This window comes from Juglans regia, chromosome 8 (genome assembly GCF_001411555.2).
Source record: "Juglans regia cultivar Chandler chromosome 8, Walnut 2.0, whole genome shotgun sequence".
Lineage (NCBI taxonomy): Eukaryota > Viridiplantae > Streptophyta > Magnoliopsida > Fagales > Juglandaceae > Juglans > Juglans regia.
Genome location: NC_049908.1, coordinates 22,954,361 through 22,974,107, shown reverse-complemented (window position 1 = coordinate 22,974,107; position 19,747 = coordinate 22,954,361). Strand labels below are relative to the sequence as shown.

The following is a 19,747-nucleotide window of genomic DNA, read 5'->3' as shown; positions in this document are numbered from 1 at the left end:
TTGGACTATAGCTCAAATTAAGCTACTGTAGTTGCTGGATTTTTGCATTGCTTATTCATTAAATGGTTATGCCACATATATTTTTTAAAGAAATATTTTTTTGTATGATTATGGTTGGTGAATATATGCATGTCATAATATTAGGAGGTCATTTTTACATATTTGTTAGGCATTTTATTTTATGTTATAATTATCTAGATTATTACTTTTTCATGAATATATAATAAATATTTGGATGAAATATGATATTTTTGTAGGTGTATTGTGATTACGTGTATACATGTATGAGCTCATTTTATCAGTAGGCTAATTATCAAGGGTACTGTCCATGCTTTTGATTGGCCCAAAATGGATTTCTTCAATCTAGAAAGGAATAATTCTTGCTTGTGACTAGCCCAATAGACTACTTTTATCCTAACGAGAATATGGTTGAGATTGATGATTTGGAATTAATCTCTTAAAAAATATAAACTTATGCGAAAATTAAGTTAAAAATTAAAAATTAAGCTATGTGGCACAAGAGATGATTAAGAAGTATAGTAAATTTTCAATTTTATAAAATATATTAATTATTTTTATTCTAGCTTAAATCGGCGTGACAAATTTCTTAAATATGTGTGAGATTAAATAAGCGTAGGATAATATCACGAGTAGTCGCAATCTATATAATTTAAATTCGAAGTTGGACTTTTATCTTCTAAAGGAATAACTTGATTGGACGTCTATCTTCCAAATGCAAGTGGCTGCAATATCACAAGTAGTCGCAATCTATATAATTTCTTAGCAAACAACTTGGCCAACAAAGCTATGGAAACAACGTCCTTATGGCTTATACCACAGATGAGAAAAAGGGGAATGCATCATGAATGAGAGATTCCCAATTCATACAACTATCAAGAGGCATACTGGTTATTGTGAACTGTGAATTAAAGCCAGTGAGGAATTCTCCTTCTTAGCTATTTGCATTTGGAAACTACTTCAACCTGCTCTTTAATATCCCAATGTTCCAAAGGGTACATATTGGACAGCACGAGTGCTACTACCTTGGAATCATCTGGAATAACTTAGAATAGCCTTGAAACATGACCTATTGGCACGTTTGTAAATATCTTGGTTTGTTTGTAGTACTCCGGCATCTGTTGTAACAGAGTCTGCTGCAAATGGTAGTGCACTGCAGAGCACACCACATGCTTGTACAAATGTCAGAATCAGTTAGGATTCCCTTTTGCACATATATATACGAAATGTATACAGCCATTACAATTAATGAGTATTGAGATTATTCCTTCATCTTCAAATTCTTACAGTATCATCTATGCTTAATTACACAGTGCGAAGTGGGGCTAATCGACATAATCTCTAACATTTTCTTGGATGCTTCACCATGCCAAAAAGTCAAAAGAAAGACTCAAAAGTAGTCCTCCACAATCGTTTAATCCATACAATAAGTAGGTGTGTATAATTTCGTAGAAAATAATACCACGCCCAAATCTTGTAGTTACTAGTGTCCTCCTGTACCTGCATCTTGTAGTTACCCCTATATCTGCATCATTATACCACGCCCAAATCTCTCCTAAGCGACTCTCTTTCTCTGATCTCTCTCATCTCTGTTTATGTAAACAGGAATGGCCTATCCTGCTGGACTCAGCCTCCTTGTTCTTCTAGCTTCTAGTCTTAAGAATAATTCTCTCTTCTAATCCTCTGATCTCTCCCTGATCTCCCTAATCTCTGGCTCTCTCTATTGTTGGGCTGAAGAGGAATGGCTTTCCCTGTTGAACTCAGGGTCCTTATAAGTATTGTTCTGGTCCTAATCTTTGTTCCTCTAGCTTCTAGTCTTGATAATACTGATCACTACTGTCCTCCTTCTTCCTGTGGCAATATCCCCAACATCAGCTATCCGTTTCGACTAAAAGGCGATCCACCAAACTGTGGAGACCAAGGGTATGAGCTCTCATGTGATGATAACAACCACACGTTGTTATCTTTATATGATGGTAGTAAATACTACGTAAGCCAAATCAATTACAACAACTACACAATCCGAATTGTAGACTCAGGTATTCAGGAGGATAATTACTCCTTCATCCCTCGTTATTTTCTAAACGGTGGTAATTTCAGTAGCTCGGATTGGACGGGCTGGGATCAATATCTGCAATTTGGGAGTATTAACAGTTTAAACATGCCAACAGTACTATCAGAAGTTGTGGCTATTGTGAACTGTGAAAAGCCAGTGAATTGGGCTTCCTCTTTGATCCATCGGGACACGACTTCTACGAAGTGTTCTAATATTAATAATGGATCTGTGCCTTCTTCCAACTCCTCTTTTTCTCAATATTCCAAATGGTACTTATATCTTATTGTTGGCTATGGAGCGAATGTGATGGATGTGGAGGAGTCGTGCACGATAGAGCAAATGTCTCTGATATCGTGGCCAGGACTAATTTATGATGATCATTCTAATATTTCCTGTACAGACATCCGCAATGTATTCTCATATGGTTTTGAGCTTTCATGGTACCGGCTTTATTGTGGAAGCTGCGGCATTTACAGGGATTGCTACCTCGATGACCATAATCAACCTCAATGCGACAGATTTTTGAGTGAGTAATTAATAAATTTGAGATCCGAATTCTAATGTGATATTAAAACAGTACCTGGATATTTCGATCGTCATTATGCTGATCTATCTCGATCGTCATTATGTTGCTTTCGCAATTTAAGTACTTGTTCGGACTTGGCTGAATTCTTGGATTTCCCACTCGAATTGATCATACATATATTGTATTTTCCTTTTTTAATTAGCAGTACCGGACACAATACCCATTTAAAGGGGATAAATGACCTAATTTTTAATTGAAGATTTCAGATGCTAATGTGATCCCATTTTTTCCCTTTTTTTTTTTTTTTTTTTTGTCAAAACATGCAGGAAATATACCTACTTGGGTTATTTTCTTAGAAGAACAGGTCGGAACTGCCGGTGAGTTTTCAATCCCCATATAAAAGAGTGTTTTTTTTTGTTCTGAGAATTATGAACATCAATATTATATTTATTAATAAAACTCCATCAAAGGAGGGAAAGAACACAAGATGGACAATCCTCCATCTGATCAACATTGGCTTCTCTTCTAAATCATTGATCAAATTGTAAAAATATATTTTTCACCTCTGTAATAGCCAGATCCACACTATTATAATGAGAAGAAAAATGATAGGGAGCCCGTTTTGGGCTCCCCTTTTTTTGTCCCAATTGCTTTTTTTTTTTTTTTACTTTTTTTTACTTAGTGATTAAGAAAATATTATTTAATAATATTGTGAATTTTTTTCTTTTTTTAAAAAATATTTAAAAGTGTTAAAAAAATCATGTGAAAAAAAAAGAAAAACTATTAAATATTTTTTAACACTTTTAAATATTTTTAAAAAAAGAAAAAATTTCACAACATTATTAAACAATATTTTCTTAATCATTAAGTAAAAAAAAAAAAACTAAAAACAAAAAAATCAATCGGGACAAAATGGGGAGCCCAAAACGGGCTCCCTAGCATCTCATATTGCTTGAAGCTATTCATAAGCTGGTGAGAGTCACCTCTCAAGATAATGCTCTTTAATCTTAACTCACTACCAAAAATTGCTGTTGAAAATAAAATCACTCCTTCTATGCCAGACTAGTCTACTTGTTGTCACAACTATTTCATCCCTCTGTTCTTCATCAGCAATACCATACATAGCAACTAATAAAGAACTTTCTTTGAATGAAGACACCACACATCCTTTGCTGCTACACACTCCCAACGAACATGTATTGTACTTTCTTCTTCTTCTAAACACAGTGGACAGTTTGGTAACTCTATTATTTTCCTTTTAAAGAGATTTAAATTATTGGATAAGGCCTCTAAGCAAGCTCGCTATAGGAAAACTTTTGTAACATTTGAAATTTTTAATTTCCAGATTTTGTTCTAAACAGCTTCCTTGCAATTTGAATTTGAGGACTGGCTTTTATCTCGATCCAATATCTGATCTTTTCGTAAATAATATGCACTTTTTACAGTAAAATTACCAATTGTTGATGAACACCTCCATATTATCTTATATAGACTGATAGGTAGGTATTCTCTTTATAATAGCAGCTTCATCATATATAGGAAAATATCTCTTCAATTACATATAACCTTATGTGTCAGTTTATCTTACAAAAGAAATTTTTTACCATGATTTGTCAGTTTGTTTTTTTGTGAATTTGCGAAGTTAATATGTAACTGATCTTTTATAAAAAGTTAATAGAGACGTAGAATTCTCTAAAATTTGTTCTTTCCAAGCCCCTACAGACTAGCTAGAGCCCAGACTTGAGAAATATTGATGCGACTATACAACTAGTTGTTTATATTTATTGCCAACAAAAATGGGTAGAGTTCTTTTTCTAAAAAAAAAAGAAAGAAAGAAGACGTACTCTAATTTTATTGAGATTATAATTTGTAACAACCCTCTCTAGAGTGAAACGAGTTGCTACTTTTCATCCTGTTTTTATTTTTTTATATATAAATAACAGTTTATAAAAAGAGACCTGTATCACTAACTAAAAATTTTAAAAAAAGAACCTTCTCCCTTTCTATCATATTTCAAAGTCCCAAAATAACCTCTTTATCAAAACATAGGATAATCTCATTAATTACAACTTAAAACTACCGTCATGACACATCTACCTGGTTCACAAAATATTGTCTTAAAATACATGTCTGACGGTTTTACAACCAACCAAAATAAAATTCCCAATATCTTATACACACCCAACACAAGCTGAGGGTAGCCTAGGCGTCCAGCTCCCCCTCCCTAACGATGTCTTGCTCCACAATTTCTTCTTCGACATTTCCTGAACGTTTAAAACATTAAAAGAAAGGTGAGTCCTCGGTAAGTAGTACACCAAGCAGTTAAGAAATATTTAGGAAATCCCTCAATCAGGATGGCACCATTGGGGGCACTATCAATGGGACCCATCTAGCGTTGCAATCTGCCCCTTTCCTTTAGTACCATAATCATTCAGTCATTGGCCATTAAGTATTTTCACACATAAAACTTTCATTCCTCTTTCTTTCCTTTCTTTCCGTTCATAGCATTTCATGCATTTTCTTTCATAAATATATGCATTTCATGTCATACTTTAGTAAGGAAAATCATTAGCATTCACGAAAACATGTGCATGATAAATCTCATGACCTAAACCTTGAATGTGCATGCTTTACATCATACATATACATACATTCATAATTCATAGGATGCTTAACATGGGCTACCAAGAAGGCTTATACATTATTATACATACTTTCGTCACTAAGGAGCACTTGAATAAAGAAAGCATTTCATATTGAGTAAGAAGCATGGTCATAGCTACTTACTTACCTCCAAACTTTACACTTTGGTTCCCTTTGAACAAATTGAAAAAATTCTTATTCAATGAAATGAAACGAGTACATCAATACCCATTTCACTCTAAGCTTCACTAACCAAAACCCTTAACTAGAGGCTCACTTTAATTCCAAGAAGAAATTAAAGTGATTTCCTTAACTCCACTTCACTTAATGAACATTATCCACAAAGCACAACCTTAACCCATTCAATTACCCACCATACATGGCGCTCAGCCAAAACATTAAGACCCTCATTTCAAGCATTTTAAAGAAACTCATGAAAGTAACTAATAGCATGCTTGCTGTCCATTAAAGGCCATTGGGTTATCTACATGAAAGATAGATGGAAACCATAAGTTAAGAATGTACAAATCGTAGGAATTATTTAGGAATGAAAGAGAACAAGGGAACATCACAAATCTGGAATTTTCATTAAAAGGGCATTTTGATAGCTTTCAAAATCATGTGGGAAGTCAATTTAAACAAAGGAATGAAGTGAACTGTTTTAAGCCTCAAAACAGAGTGCATAGCAGAATTTTCTGCACCTCCATAGAAAGCTAGTAGCTTTAGTGCATTCATGCCTTTAAGCATCCCTCCATTCAATCACAATCCCAACTACATAGACTAAGGACACTAGTATTGAAGTTTAATAGTTTATGCTGCGAACTAAAAAGAATTGATATTTTGAGGGTTTCAAAATGTAATTTTTCCTGTGTTTCTTCTCAAAAGGAAATTTGAGTTTGTTCAACATGGTCCAGTTCTATTATGTTTTGTAATGCACGTGCGAATAATCATGTCACATACATGTTTGGAAAGGAGCATTAATATTAAATTGTAGATTAATAGAGATATTTTAGAGTTCATGTATATTTGAATTAGAATGTTTTTATGAGGAGAAAACTATTATATATTTCAAATTATTTAAATCATTTTCTATATTATAAATTAACTGATCACTTACCTTTATTTCTTTTCTCCATGTGCCGCAGCTAAGTATACTGGATTGTTATGGCTCAACGGTAAGAATTTGTATCTGTCTGATCAGTTATTTGTCTTCTTTCAACTTTAAACCGTTCATTCCATAAGCAGTGAAACATGAAAATGGTTTAAACTTGGAGATAAGATCAGATATATTAATTACATGCACACATATTAATTATATATTTATATATATATATGGGTTGAGGTGTTATATATCTCCTGTCCAGCTAACATATATATCACATTTTAAGTATTTTTTCATTTTGATGAAATTCTACGAAGTCACTTAAAATAAGTGACAACAGATTATGATTGAGGATAATAAAATACAATACGAGAAGTAGAATTGCTAAAAAAATAAATGAATACTAACAAAAGTAAAATTCATGAATTTGAATTCTAACTCTATATTTCACCCAATAAATTAAATATTTCACGTACTAGACCTATTTATTAAGAGAGATTTTGGCTTCTGGTGAGGGAATTGTTAAGATAAATACAAATAATTAAATCTACGTCTTCTCATAACGCTATAAATCAATATATTAGAGGTAAAAATATTAATGGCCGTAATCATGTTTGTTACTTACAAATCCAAAATATATTAATAAACTTATTGATGTCCGGCGTTGGACGAGCTTGTACCATCGATCGTATTTTGTCATGATATTTAGCTAATTCGACATGATCATGATCGGTCTTACTTTTGATACTGAATTCAGATGCTGACGTGAAACATTTTTTTTTTTTTTTTATAATTTTGTCAAACCATGCAGGCAAATTAACCAAACTACGAGCTGTCAGTACTGCAGAATATTATGAATGGACTACTTATGGGTATCACTATATCCACTACTATCCCAGTACGTACTTGCTTAATTGCGTATTTTCCTGTAGTGGATGATCTCAAACTGTTGGATTAATATTATACCTCTTTTAGATCTCACTAACGATGAATCCATTCTATGCATCATACACATTAATTCTTTTACTTCAATTCTTAGCTAGCTTTTAATGGAGATTATTTTTTTTTTATCAGTAGCAGATTTGGCAACTTTATTAATTGAATTAGTACTGCTCGGTAAGAATCTGTACTATCTCTCTCTTTTTATCTTTCTTTATTGTTTTAGTAAATTAATCATTCTTTAAACTACTCAACAATAAATAGTTATAAATCATTATTAAATTAACATTAAAAATAAATACTGTGCCAAATCACAAGAATTTTGAAAGGGAGTAATTAGTAGTGTAACAACATGATTGCTCACTTTCTTATAATTATTTTTGCGATTTCATTTCCAGAATGGCGTTTGTCAATCAGTGTATTAGGTGCTCCATTTGTAATTGCTTTTTTTATATATAAATGGCGAAGGAGGCACTTGTCCATGTATGATGAAGTTGAAGAATTTCTACAAAGCCAAAATAACTTCATGCCAATAAGATACTCTTTCTCAGAAATTAAGAAAATGACCAAAGGTTTTAGGGAAAGATTGGGTGAAGGAGGATTTGGCACAGTATTTAAAGGAACACTTCGAAGTGGACGTCTTGTAGCAGTAAAGATGTTAAGCCAATCCAAAGCAAATGGGCAAGATTTTATCAATGAAGTAGCAACCATTGGAAGGATCCATCATGTGAATATAGTGCAACTCATTGGTTTTTGTGTTCATGGTTCAAAGCGTGCCCTTATATATGAGTTCATGCCCAACGGATCTCTAAACCAACACATTTTTTCAGCAGAGGCAAATATCCTCAACTACGAGAAAACATATGGTATTGCTTTAGGAGTGGCTCGCGGGATTGAGTATTTACATCAAGGATGTGACATGCAAATTTTACATTTTGACATTAAGCCACACAACATTCTTCTTGATGAGAATTTGAAACCCAAAGTTTCGGATTTTGGCTTAGCGAAATTGTACCCGGTGGAAGATAGTATTGTTCCTTTGACTCGTGCAAGAGGAACGCTTGGATACATGGCTCCTGAAATGCTTTACAAAAATATTGGAGGCGTTTCATACAAAGCTGATGTCTATAGCTTTGGAATGTTGTTGATGGAATTGGTGAGCAGAAGAAAGAACTTGCATGCATCTACAGAACATTTAAGCCAAATTTACTTCCCCACTTGGATATATGATCAATTCCATGATGGAAAGAATATAGAAATTGAAGATGCTACTGAAGATGAAAGAAAACTATGTAAGAAGATGATGATAGTTGCATTATGGTGCATACAATTGAGGCCTAGCGATCGTCCATCAATGATCAAAGTCATCAAAATGCTTGAAGGAGATGTTGAATGCTTACAAGTTCCTCTCAAGCCTCTCCAACCATCACCAAAGAGAGAGATAAAGGGTGCTAGAGATAATTCAAATCAAGCTTCATCATCAATTCAATCAGATGAATCAAGCCTTGCTTAATTTCTATTGTTTATCTTTCTAAAATTGAGCTATCTCTTTTTATCCTTTTTTAAGAGAAGTTTGCTTCAAACCCACGAAAAAAGAGAAGTTCGACAATATAAGGTCATAATCTTTCTACGTTTGTTGTAGTATATATACTTCGCAGTGCCCTAAAAATAAGTTTCAATCCAAATATATTTTGATGCTACTCATCCATGTCTAAATTTTTTACACACATCTCTCTCTCTCTCTCTCTCTCTCTCTTATTTCTTTTTCTCACTTCTTTCATCTATCTATTTTTATTACTTTCTCTGTATTTTTTTCATTTATTTAATTTTTAAATTAAACATATAAAAAATTTAGATAAGTTGTTGAATCATGAATGGTGCTCTTAAAAAATAGTTAGTTAAAATAGGAAAAGTAGGATGTAATGAGTTTTTTCAGTATTAGCCATTGGAAGTGCTCTTACAATATGTAGCAGCAAGTAATGTTTGATCTAGATCTGTGATAGCATCAATATTATTTTATTCAGAAGTGATCATTTTAATAATTGGTCGTATAGAATAAATAACCAGTATAGCATGCAGTAGATAATACATGACTTTTAATTAATGCTATTAGTCAACTTTAGTGCCTCAAATAGTAACGGTCCATATAAAAGTGCCCCAAAATTAAACTAACGTCTATATTATTTTTATATGCTTACTAGCTGTGGTTGTTCATATAACACCCCCGACGTGAAATTACTGTGGGATTATTGAGGATAATTTAATTTGGCTTAAAATTATGTTTAATAACCAACGTTGGGTGAGCCTATGATTTAAGATTTATTGAGCTCTTTCTCAAAAAAAAAAAAAAAAAAAGATTTATTGAGCTCGGCTTGGAATTTTATTTAGGCCCATAGGCCCAGAATTTTAATTTTTGGGCCGTTAAAATTTAGTGTATGATTTTGGATCTTATTATTTAATGGATTATGAAATTCGAAAATTTCTTGGTTTTAATTGAGGTATTTAGGATCATAATTAGCCAAAAAAAAATTGCATTATTAGTTTCATTACAAATTTGAAAAATTTAGGTGTAATAATTATATTTTTTATTTTTGGATGTTAAGTAGACCAATAATAGAATGCCGTGTGTCACCATATGTATTCTCAATATTAGCCTGTAGGACCTTCATATTAGGTACGTTGGATAACACACATTTGTGAAATAGCTTTCCGTTACTTTCTTTACTGTAGCACCAAATATTTAAGGCCTGTTTGAGATTTGCGATAAGAGTGTTAAAAAGTATTTAAATAGTCTTAAAAGTTCTTGAATTGAAAAATTAAATTATTTAGATGTTATATATTAAAGCACTTTTAATCTCAAATAAGTTAAAAGTATGCTTAATCTCAATCGTGTTTTTTCGAATAATACAGAATATAATTTGAATTTTAAAAAGATTATTGTCAATAGATAAAAATACATGTACAACTTTAAGATAATTATAACTTTCAAACTTTCAAAGATATGTTCATAATCTTTAAAAATTCAAATAATCATCATTTTTACCTCAGAAAGCATTTTTTAAATTTGTTTCAAAATAATCATAACATGCTTAAAAGTGTTTTAAACATATGGTTACCAAATAATAATTAACAGTTTAATAGTAAAACTTATTATTTAAGTTATAAGTTATAAACTCTAAGGCTATAAGTTATATTTCCCACTGCATTCCAAACATGCAATTAGACTAGAAAAGAAGACCCTTGGGCTAATATTAAACCAAACCATAGTTGTCGATCCCTTTCCAAGTACTATATTATTTGATGAGTTTTGTTACTCATTATTCTCACATATCACACTTATTTTTGTTGTTTTTAAATTTTTTTAAATTATTTTTGGTTTTATTTTTCTTAAACTAATTTAATTTTTCTATTCATCGTCTATACATCACATATTTAGTAAGAGAAAAAAATAAAAAATATATATATAATATAATGTGTGATGTAAGAATGGTGAATCCCTAGCATTGCTCACACCGAAGCCCCTTCTCAAAATTGAATCCCATAAGTTTAATTTTCTTTTCTTCTCTTACTCTAGGCCTTGTTTGGATACAGAGATGATTTCATCTCATCTCATCATTATATCTTTATCAAATTTTCATATAAAATATAATAAACAATTCAACTTTTACAAATCTCACAACAATAATAATATTAAAAAATAATATTCTCATAATATTTTATTAAACTCAGCTAAAATCATCTTATATCATCTCAATATCCAAACCAGCTCTTAGGTTTAATTTGTGTTGAGTGAAATTTAGGTGACAATGAGTTTTTTTTTAAGCTCAATATTCACTCCCTAAGGTTCTTTGTGGAACATATATGCACAAAGTATATAGAAACTCAATCTTATACCTTGATCTGGTTGTTCACCATGGTGGCTGCTTTTTAAAGTTCCTCTATGGACTCAAACAAAGGGACTAGGCTCTACATGTTGTTCACCGCGGTGGTTGTTAGGCTGTTATTTTGGGCAGCAACTGTTGTCACATGTATGGCTGTTATTTAGGGCTGTTATATGTTGGTGAAATTTCTCTTTGTTTTGTTTATTTTTTTTTTTGCCTTGATCATCTATATAATTTAGTGCTTTTGGTCATGTGATTTTCTCATATGGGATATAGTAGGCAGTGTTGGCTTGTGACTATTATTTGTGTTGGATTATTGGATTATATCAGGCAATGTTGGATTGTGACTATTATTTGTGTTGGATTATTGGATTATACCAGGCAGTGTTAACAGTGTTGGATTGTTGAATTGTACATATAATTTGAATTTGAAAAAGATCACTGGCAATGGATGAAAATACCCATACAACTTTAAGATAATTATAACTTTCAAACTTTCAAGGATATCTTCATAATATTTGAAAATTCAAATAATCGTCATTTTTATCTCAGAAAGCATTTTTTAAATTTATTTCAAAACAAACATAACATGTTTAAAAGTGCTTTAAACATATGGTTACCAAACAATAAATAATTTTTTAATAGTAGAACTTTTTTTTTTTTATAGAAGAGCCGAAGTCACCTGTCCATGAGTGACCCCTTCCCAAATTTTACTAATAACCCTCACTTGTGGCGGAGGAATACCGTGGTTACAGACCGACACCTAGTATTACAAACAATACTACCAGATGTCAAAATTACAAACAAAATTACAAACCTACTAAAATGGACAACCATTATGCAAGAACACGACACTAACGACAACGCAATGAAGGCAATCCCAAAATATCCAAACGGATTAAACCACGAAGCACCCTAGGCACCTCCCTAACAAATCTCCACTCAGAATTAAGACCCGACGCACCACTCCGAGCCAACCAATCCGCAACTTTATTTCCCTCTCTATAAACATGACGAACAACGCACACCATAGAATCCATGAGAGCCAACGTATCTTCCCAAAAATCTTCTAAATACCACACACCACACCTCCTATTCCACCACGAAATCACAATTTGCGAATCTAATTCAATTTCCACAAAATTAATCCCCAAATCCTTACAGGCTTTGAGTCCCTGAAGAACAGCTAACAACTCCGCTCCATTACTTGTTCCGATACCAATATAAGAATTAAAAGCATAAACCATAAGACCACGATCATTCCTAATGATACCGCCCACCCCTGAACAACCTGGATTACCAAGACTACTCCCATCTGTATTCAATTTAAACCACCCATGAGCTGGCTTTTGCCAAGCCACTAGCTTTAAATGCTTTCTAATAGGAACCAAAACAGGAATATTCAATGACTGTAATACCTGTGAATCATGTCTGGAACAATTACTAACCTTTTTCATATCTCGAACTACTACTCCCATCCATCTACTAATAGAAAGCCGAACCGAAAAAATAGACTGGAACCTTCCTTCCATACGAGCAGCACAACGTCTAATCCAAAGATGCCAAGTAATAATAGACGGTAAAATCCCCACTATTATTCCCAGTTGAGAATTAGAAGATGCCCTTCGAAACCAAATTTGTACCGTCTCCCTCCAAGTACAACCAATAGGAATACCAAAAATAGATCCATAAAAATGCCATAAGGTCGATGCAAATTCACCTGTAAGTAACACATGATCTTGATCTTCATAATTACCTTTATCACAACAATCACAGCGAGAAACTATCTGGATCCCAATGCGCCGAAGACGATCATCAACACTTAATGCCATGAACCACACCTTCCACATTAAAACCGAAACTTTAAGTGGAAGTAACTTATGCCACACCCAAGGATGCCACTCCATACTAGATCCTTGAACTCGAATGTAATCCCAAGCGGATTTGGTCGAAAAATTCCCACTGTCATTCTTCATCCAGATCAATACATCAAATCCTCCCTTACACCCAGCCAAAGCCTCAACAATATTCTCCACATTATCCTGACCAACCAACGTACTCAAAAACTCCACATCCCAACTATTGGACAACTTGCACTCTTTAACTTTCAACATCGGATTACCCACTATCTGGAACTCATCAATTAGAGGACGGACCCTCATCTCTCCATTTGTCATACCAAAATAAAATATTACCATCTCTAACTCTCCACTTAGCATTATTAAAAACACTCGGAATACTTTTGACAATCATTTTCCAAAACCTCGTACCTTTTCTCATATCAATAAGACACCAACTCGAATTTCCCACATATTTTCCCTTAAAGAAACTAGCCCACAGAGACACTCCTTTCAAAAGATTCCATGCAAACCTCATGTGCAAAGCTCTTTGAATATCCCCCAAATTCCGCAAACCAAGACCACCCTCCTCTATTGGCTTACAAATACTCTCCCATGCCACCCACTTTTTTTTCCTTTTACCATTAATCTCTCCCCAAAAAAATGTGCTCAACATTCGGTTTAATTCTTTAATAATAGATTGAGGAACCTGTAATACTGCAAATATATGTAAAGCCATACTAGACAGCACATGACGAAGTAAAATTAAACACCCACCCGCTGATAATAATTTCATTTTCCAACCACTGATTTTATTCCAGACTTTATTAATCATCTCCTCTAGATGTTCATGCTTAAGACGCCCTAATACAATCGGAACCCCAAGATATTTAAAAGGAAACAAGCCTTCAGAGAACCCTGTCAGCCTTTTAAGAGCTCTCTTTCTTACTAACGAAATTTTAGGAGAATAAAATATAGCCGTCTTTTCTTTACTAAGTTGCTGACCTGACCAATTTTCATATTTTTCAAAAACCAACAACAGTTCCTTAACCGATTTCTTTCCCCCATTCAGAAAAATAACAATATCATCAGCGTACATAAGGTGAGAAATATGAGGAGTACCTCTAGCTTGGGAAAATTTTCCAATCTTATTCCCATCAAAGCTTTGTTTCAAAAGTCTAGAAAGCACTTCTTGAAGAATAATAAAAAGGTAAGGCGAAAGGGGATCCCCTTGGCGCAAACCCCGCCTCCCTTGAAAGAAACCTTTCGTCGTACCATTAAGCATCACAGAATACCACACATTCGAAATACAAGCACGAATAAGATCACAAAAGGAAGAAGGAAAGCCAAAACACCTCAATACCTCAATCAAAAAATGCCACTCCACCCGATCATATGCTTTAGCCATATCAACTTTAATCATTATATTACCACCATGTGTCGTCCTCTTCAGAGAGTGAACCATTTCCTGGGTAAGACTGATATTCTCAAAAATACTCCGCCCAGGTATAAACGCTCCTTGCTCTAGAGAAATCATTTTGGGAAGAAAACCTGTCATACGATTCACAATAATTTTCGAACAAATTTTATAGAAAACTGAACAAAGGCTAATTGGCCTAAATTTATCAAACCCCGAAGGCACATCTACCTTCGGGATAAGCACAATAAAAGAAGCCGAATAAAATCTCGGAAGGCGTTTTGATAGAAAAAATTCAGAAATAGCTTCTAAAACGTCAACTTTAACCACCTCCCAGCAACTCATAAAAAAACTCGTGCCAAAACCATCTGGACCCAGGGAACTATTAATAGGAATAGTTGATAGAGCCTCTTTCACTTCAACCAACGAAGGGATCCCACAAAGCCGGACACAATCCCCGTCATTAATAACCGACAAAATTAAACTAGTTAAATCAGGCACCTCCCTAACCGGATTAGATCTTTGAAGAAACTCAGAAAAATAATCAACAGCACCAAGATGAATTTCTTCCGGAGAATTAAACTCCATCCCATTCGAAGTTCTCAACTTATGAATTTTCCTATGCCTTTTATTACATAACCAAACATGAAAGAATTTTGTGTTCTATCACCATCCATTCTCCACTTAATTTTAGCCATCTGCGCCAATCTAATATCCTCCCTAAGCCTCCAAGAAGACAACTCATTAGAACACCTCACGAACTCCCTTTCAATATCATCATCCCAATCTCTCTGCAACAAATTTTCCAGACTCTCAACCTTATCTTCAAGAATAGCGATCTGATTATTAGTTCTCCCAAATACACTCTTGTTCCATACACGCAATGCCACCTTAAGCTTTTTAAGTTTGCTAGCTAATTTAAAAAGCCCCGAACCTATGACCGATTCAGACCAAACATTTTGAACAAAATTCATAAAATCCGGATGCTCAACCCACATTTGCTGAAATCGAAATGGAGGGGGACCATAAGAGAAAGGATCACTTAAAAATTCTATAAACATAGGACAATGGTCCGACGTTGTCCTAGGAAGATACAAACAATGAGCAGTCGGGAAAAGAGACAGAAAATTTGCATCAAGTAAAACTCGATCCAACTTTGCCCAAGCTCTAGATAAACCTTGCTGACCATTACACCATGTAAACTTACCTCCTTGTGAATTCATTTCCATCAGCCCACCTTGATGAATCCATCTATTAAACTCATCAATTGCAACTCTATTCCGCGGACGCCCACCACACCTTTCTATATCCGACCGAATTACTTTGAAATCACCAGCAAACAAGCACGGCTCCACACCCATTCTATCCGAATTCAACTCCTCCCAAAGCAGCTGTCTCTCAAGCCTATTACACTTTGCATAAATAAAATTACCCAAGAAATGACAAACTCCTTCGGTAATACGTAATGACACAAACTACGAACTCATGCGGACCACCTGCACATCCACTTCATTTTTCCAAAACACCCAGATTTTACCACCATCATTCTCATTTGATATCACCTCATCAAACTTCAAAAACCGCATGAAACTATGGATTTTATCCACACTCTGAAAAGGTTCCAGCAACACTACCAACTTTGGCTTATATTTAGACAGCAGTTTTTGTAAACGTCTCTTAGAAGTACCTAAACCTCTTACATTCCAAAATAATATTGAACCAATCATTGAATAAACTTTTGTGTTCTAGTGATCACCCGCCTGGAACTCCGGATCTTCTCAAACTGCCGCTTTTGATATTTTCGCTTAACAATTTCATCTTCTGCAGCCGAGTGATATTCCTTCTCCTGCAAAAAAACTTCCGCACATTTCTCAGGTTCTGGATCAGACATCGAACCATCTTCCAGAAATACCTCTTCCTCAGGACCATCATTAACCTCTTTTTCTGCAGAACTAGGAATTACTTCCCCCTCCCTCATGTCTGTTTCCAACTCTGTTTCCCTTAATCGGTTCGAGCAATCCAATTTTCCTTCAATACTTCTTGGGTTCACCTCTTCCGCAAGTTCCGGAATCTCAAGATTATCCTCTCGATCCTTTGCCGGTTCCAACTCCTCATGATCAAGATTGTCCTCTTGATCAACTAACACCCGATTCTCCTTAGTTGCTTTTTTTGTCTCAACTTCTGTATCTTCAATAACTGGATTATTAATCTTGTCCGTCGGCTCCTCCACAATTGGTTCTTGTTGCCGAACCCACACATTACTTCCTGCACTCTTTTTCCCAGCACGACAAGTCTTTAAGTTATGCCCCTGTATTTGACATTTAGAACAGAACGCTGGCAACGTTTCATAAATAATTTCTTGCTTTCTGCTAGTTCCCAAACCAGGCATTCCAATCCAAAAAGAAGGTAACGGTTTCTTAGCAACATCCATTTCGACACAGATACGAGCACCATCAGCCCGAGTAACACAACGAGTAGAGTTATCACTTCTAATAAATCTACCAATAGGGGCTGTAAGAATTTTAAGGAAGGATTCATGATAGTAGTTAGGAGGCAAACCTGGAAGTACAATCCACACCGGAACAATCGAGGGTTCTTCTTCTTCTTTAAATTCTGGAGTCCAGTGGAATGGACGATAAGGAACCCCATCTATATCATTGACTTCACGAGACAGAGCCTTATTGCAATCTTCTTCCGAAACCATTCTGATAAAAACATTCCGAGGATGCCTCATATTGGAGACGACTGGAATTCCATCAAGATTCCATCGCTTATGAATGAAGGCCCGAATGGCATCCAAGGATGGTTGGTTTCTTAAAAACTTCAACACAATCGAGTACCGAAAAGGCTCGGCAGATCGTTGGACTTCCTCCTTAGAAAACTGGAAAAAAATTTCCCCATCCTTAGATTTCGGCAGACGAAAGGCCACAGACATTTCTAGAAGAGGCTGAGGAACCACCGATACTAGATCCACGAAGGGACGCCGACCTCCGTTGATAGCAGCAGCAGCCATTACTTGCGTCAAACGTAGCAAGAAAAAACTTTCAAGAAGAAAGCCATTCTTGGAGCGTCGATGTTCATTCCACTCCACTCAATCATCAAACATACTAACTAACTATACTGGTGATGATCCATGATCCATCAAATAAATGTGTATAGATAATTTTCAGATAAACCTTTCAATCGATTAGAAAGGACCTCAAATTTAGTCCCTTGCAATTTAAACAACTCTCTCCAAAAATTACTGGTGAAAACGACATCCCTGTCAGTTACAATGGTTGATGGCAACCCATGTAACTTGAATACCTGGGATGTAAAAATAGCAGCTACTGATGCAGCTGTATAAGGGTGAGATAAAGGTAAAAAATGTGCATACTTGGTGAGCCTATCTACTACCACCAATATAACAAAAAACCCTTGTGAACATGGCAAGGAATCAATAAAATCCATGGAGATGTCACTCCAAGATCTGCTGGGAAGTGGCAAGGGCTGCAATAACCCAGCAGGTTGTAAATTTTCTGTTTTACACCTTTGGCAAACTTGGCATTCCTTGATGAATTGCTTAATGTCTCTCCTCATGCCACTCCATATAAAATCTGCCCTGGCTCGACGGAGGGCTTTATGGTAACCCGAATGGCCCCCAAAGGCACTTCTATGGATAAACTGTAAGACTTGATCCTTCATAGGGGATGAAGATGACAAGAAGATCCTGCCTTTCTTAAATAACAACCCATTTCTGACTTCAAACTTCTTGTCAGAAAGCTTGCCTTCTTGGAGCTTTTGACAAATAGCTGAAATTTCTTCATCATCCAAGTAAGAATGTCTCAACTGTTCTAACCAAAGGGGATCAAGAACTTTGATGGCCATCATGTCAGCAGATTCTTCCTCTACTTCTTCTCTTCTCGAAAGACTATCTGCTGCCACATTATCCTTACCATGCTTATACTCAATTGTGAAATCATAGCCAAGCAACTTGGTAATCCATTTTTGTTGGGATGGAGTTCCTATCTTTTGTTCCAAAAGAAACTTTAAGCTTTGTTGATCTGTTTTTATGACAAACTCAGCACCCAACAGGTATGGCCTCCATTTCTTCACAGCTACTACTATTGCCAGAAATTCTTTTTCATATGTAGATAAATCCAATGCTTTTCCCTTCAATGCTTGACTCAAGAATGCTAAGGGCCTTCCATTCTGACCCAAGACAGCACCAATGCCTCGACCAGAAGCATCACACTCCAACACAAATGGCTTGGAAAAATCTGGTAAGGCCAAGACAGGTGGGTTTGTCACAGCCTTTTTGAGATCTGTAAATGCTGTGGTAGCTTCATTTCCCCAGTGAAAAGCATCTTTCTTTAGCAAATTTGTCAATGGGGCAGCAATGGAGCCATACCCTTTGACAAATTTCCTGTAATAACCAGTTAGACCAAGAAATCCTCTTAATGACTTAAGAGATTTTGGTAGAGGCCACTCGAGCATTGCTTTGATCTTTGCTGGATCTGCTTTGACACCCTGTGCAGAGACTAAGTGGCCCAAATACTCAATCTCCTCACAAGCAAACCTGCACTTATTCTTTTTTGCAAAGAGAGTATGTTGTGCCAAAGTATCTAATACCATAGAAAGATGTTCTACATGATCTGTTAGTGATTTGCTATAGATTAAAATATCATAAAAAAAAAACAATAACAAACTTCCTTAAAAAAGGTTGAAAGACCTCATTCATTAAGGATTGGAAAGTGGCAGGGGCATTGGTTAAGCCAAATGGCGTAACCAGAAACTCATACTGCCCTTGATGTGTTCTAAATGCAGTTTTTTCAATGTCCTCTTCCTTCATAAGAATCTGGTGGTACCCAGATCTAAGGTCTATCTTAGAAAATATCGAGGCTCCATGCAATTCATCCAAAAGTTCATCAATGACAGGAATGGGGAATTTGTGTTTAATTGTTTCTCTGTTTAAGCCTCTATAATCTATACACATGCGCCATGATCCATCAGATTTTCTTACCAAGAGGACAGGTGATGAGAAGGGGGATTGGCTGCTCCTTATGACTCCAGCAGCCAACAATTCTTTTACTATTTTTTCTATTTCAGTTTTTTGAAAAAAAGGATACCTGTAAGGTCGAGCAGAGATTGGCATGGTGCCCTCCTTGAGGTTTATTTGATGATCTCTAGACCTTCTTGGAGGCAATCCCTTTGGTTCAGCAAAGACATGGTCATATTTAGCCAATACTGCCTCAATGTCAGCAGCATAGCTGCCCATTGCTTGAGTTGTCTCGTTGTGAACTAGCTGAAGTAGCATTCCTTTCCTTTCCACCATACTGAGTTGGCAA

General features: G+C 35.2%; 1 protein-coding gene across 2 annotated transcripts; it reads left to right on the top strand.

Annotated features, from left to right (window-relative positions):
• Positions 1-1,480: 1,480 nt before the first annotated feature.
• On the top strand, positions 1,481-8,957 carry LOC108979712 (G-type lectin S-receptor-like serine/threonine-protein kinase LECRK1). 2 transcript variants are annotated; one of them, XM_018950446.2, is made up of 6 exons: positions 1,481-2,600; positions 2,927-2,977; positions 6,389-6,418; positions 7,157-7,243; positions 7,423-7,461; positions 7,683-8,957. In XM_018950446.2, the coding sequence occupies exons 1-6, from the start codon at positions 1,760-1,762 to the stop codon at positions 8,795-8,797; spliced, it is 2,163 nt and encodes a 720-aa protein (XP_018805991.1). In that variant the 5' UTR covers positions 1,481-1,759; the 3' UTR covers positions 8,798-8,957. The 2 variants fall into 2 exon arrangements, with proteins under 2 accessions (XP_018805991.1, XP_018805984.1); XM_018950439.2 differs by having other exon boundaries at positions 7,420-7,461.
• Positions 8,958-19,747: the final 10,790 nt, after the last annotated feature.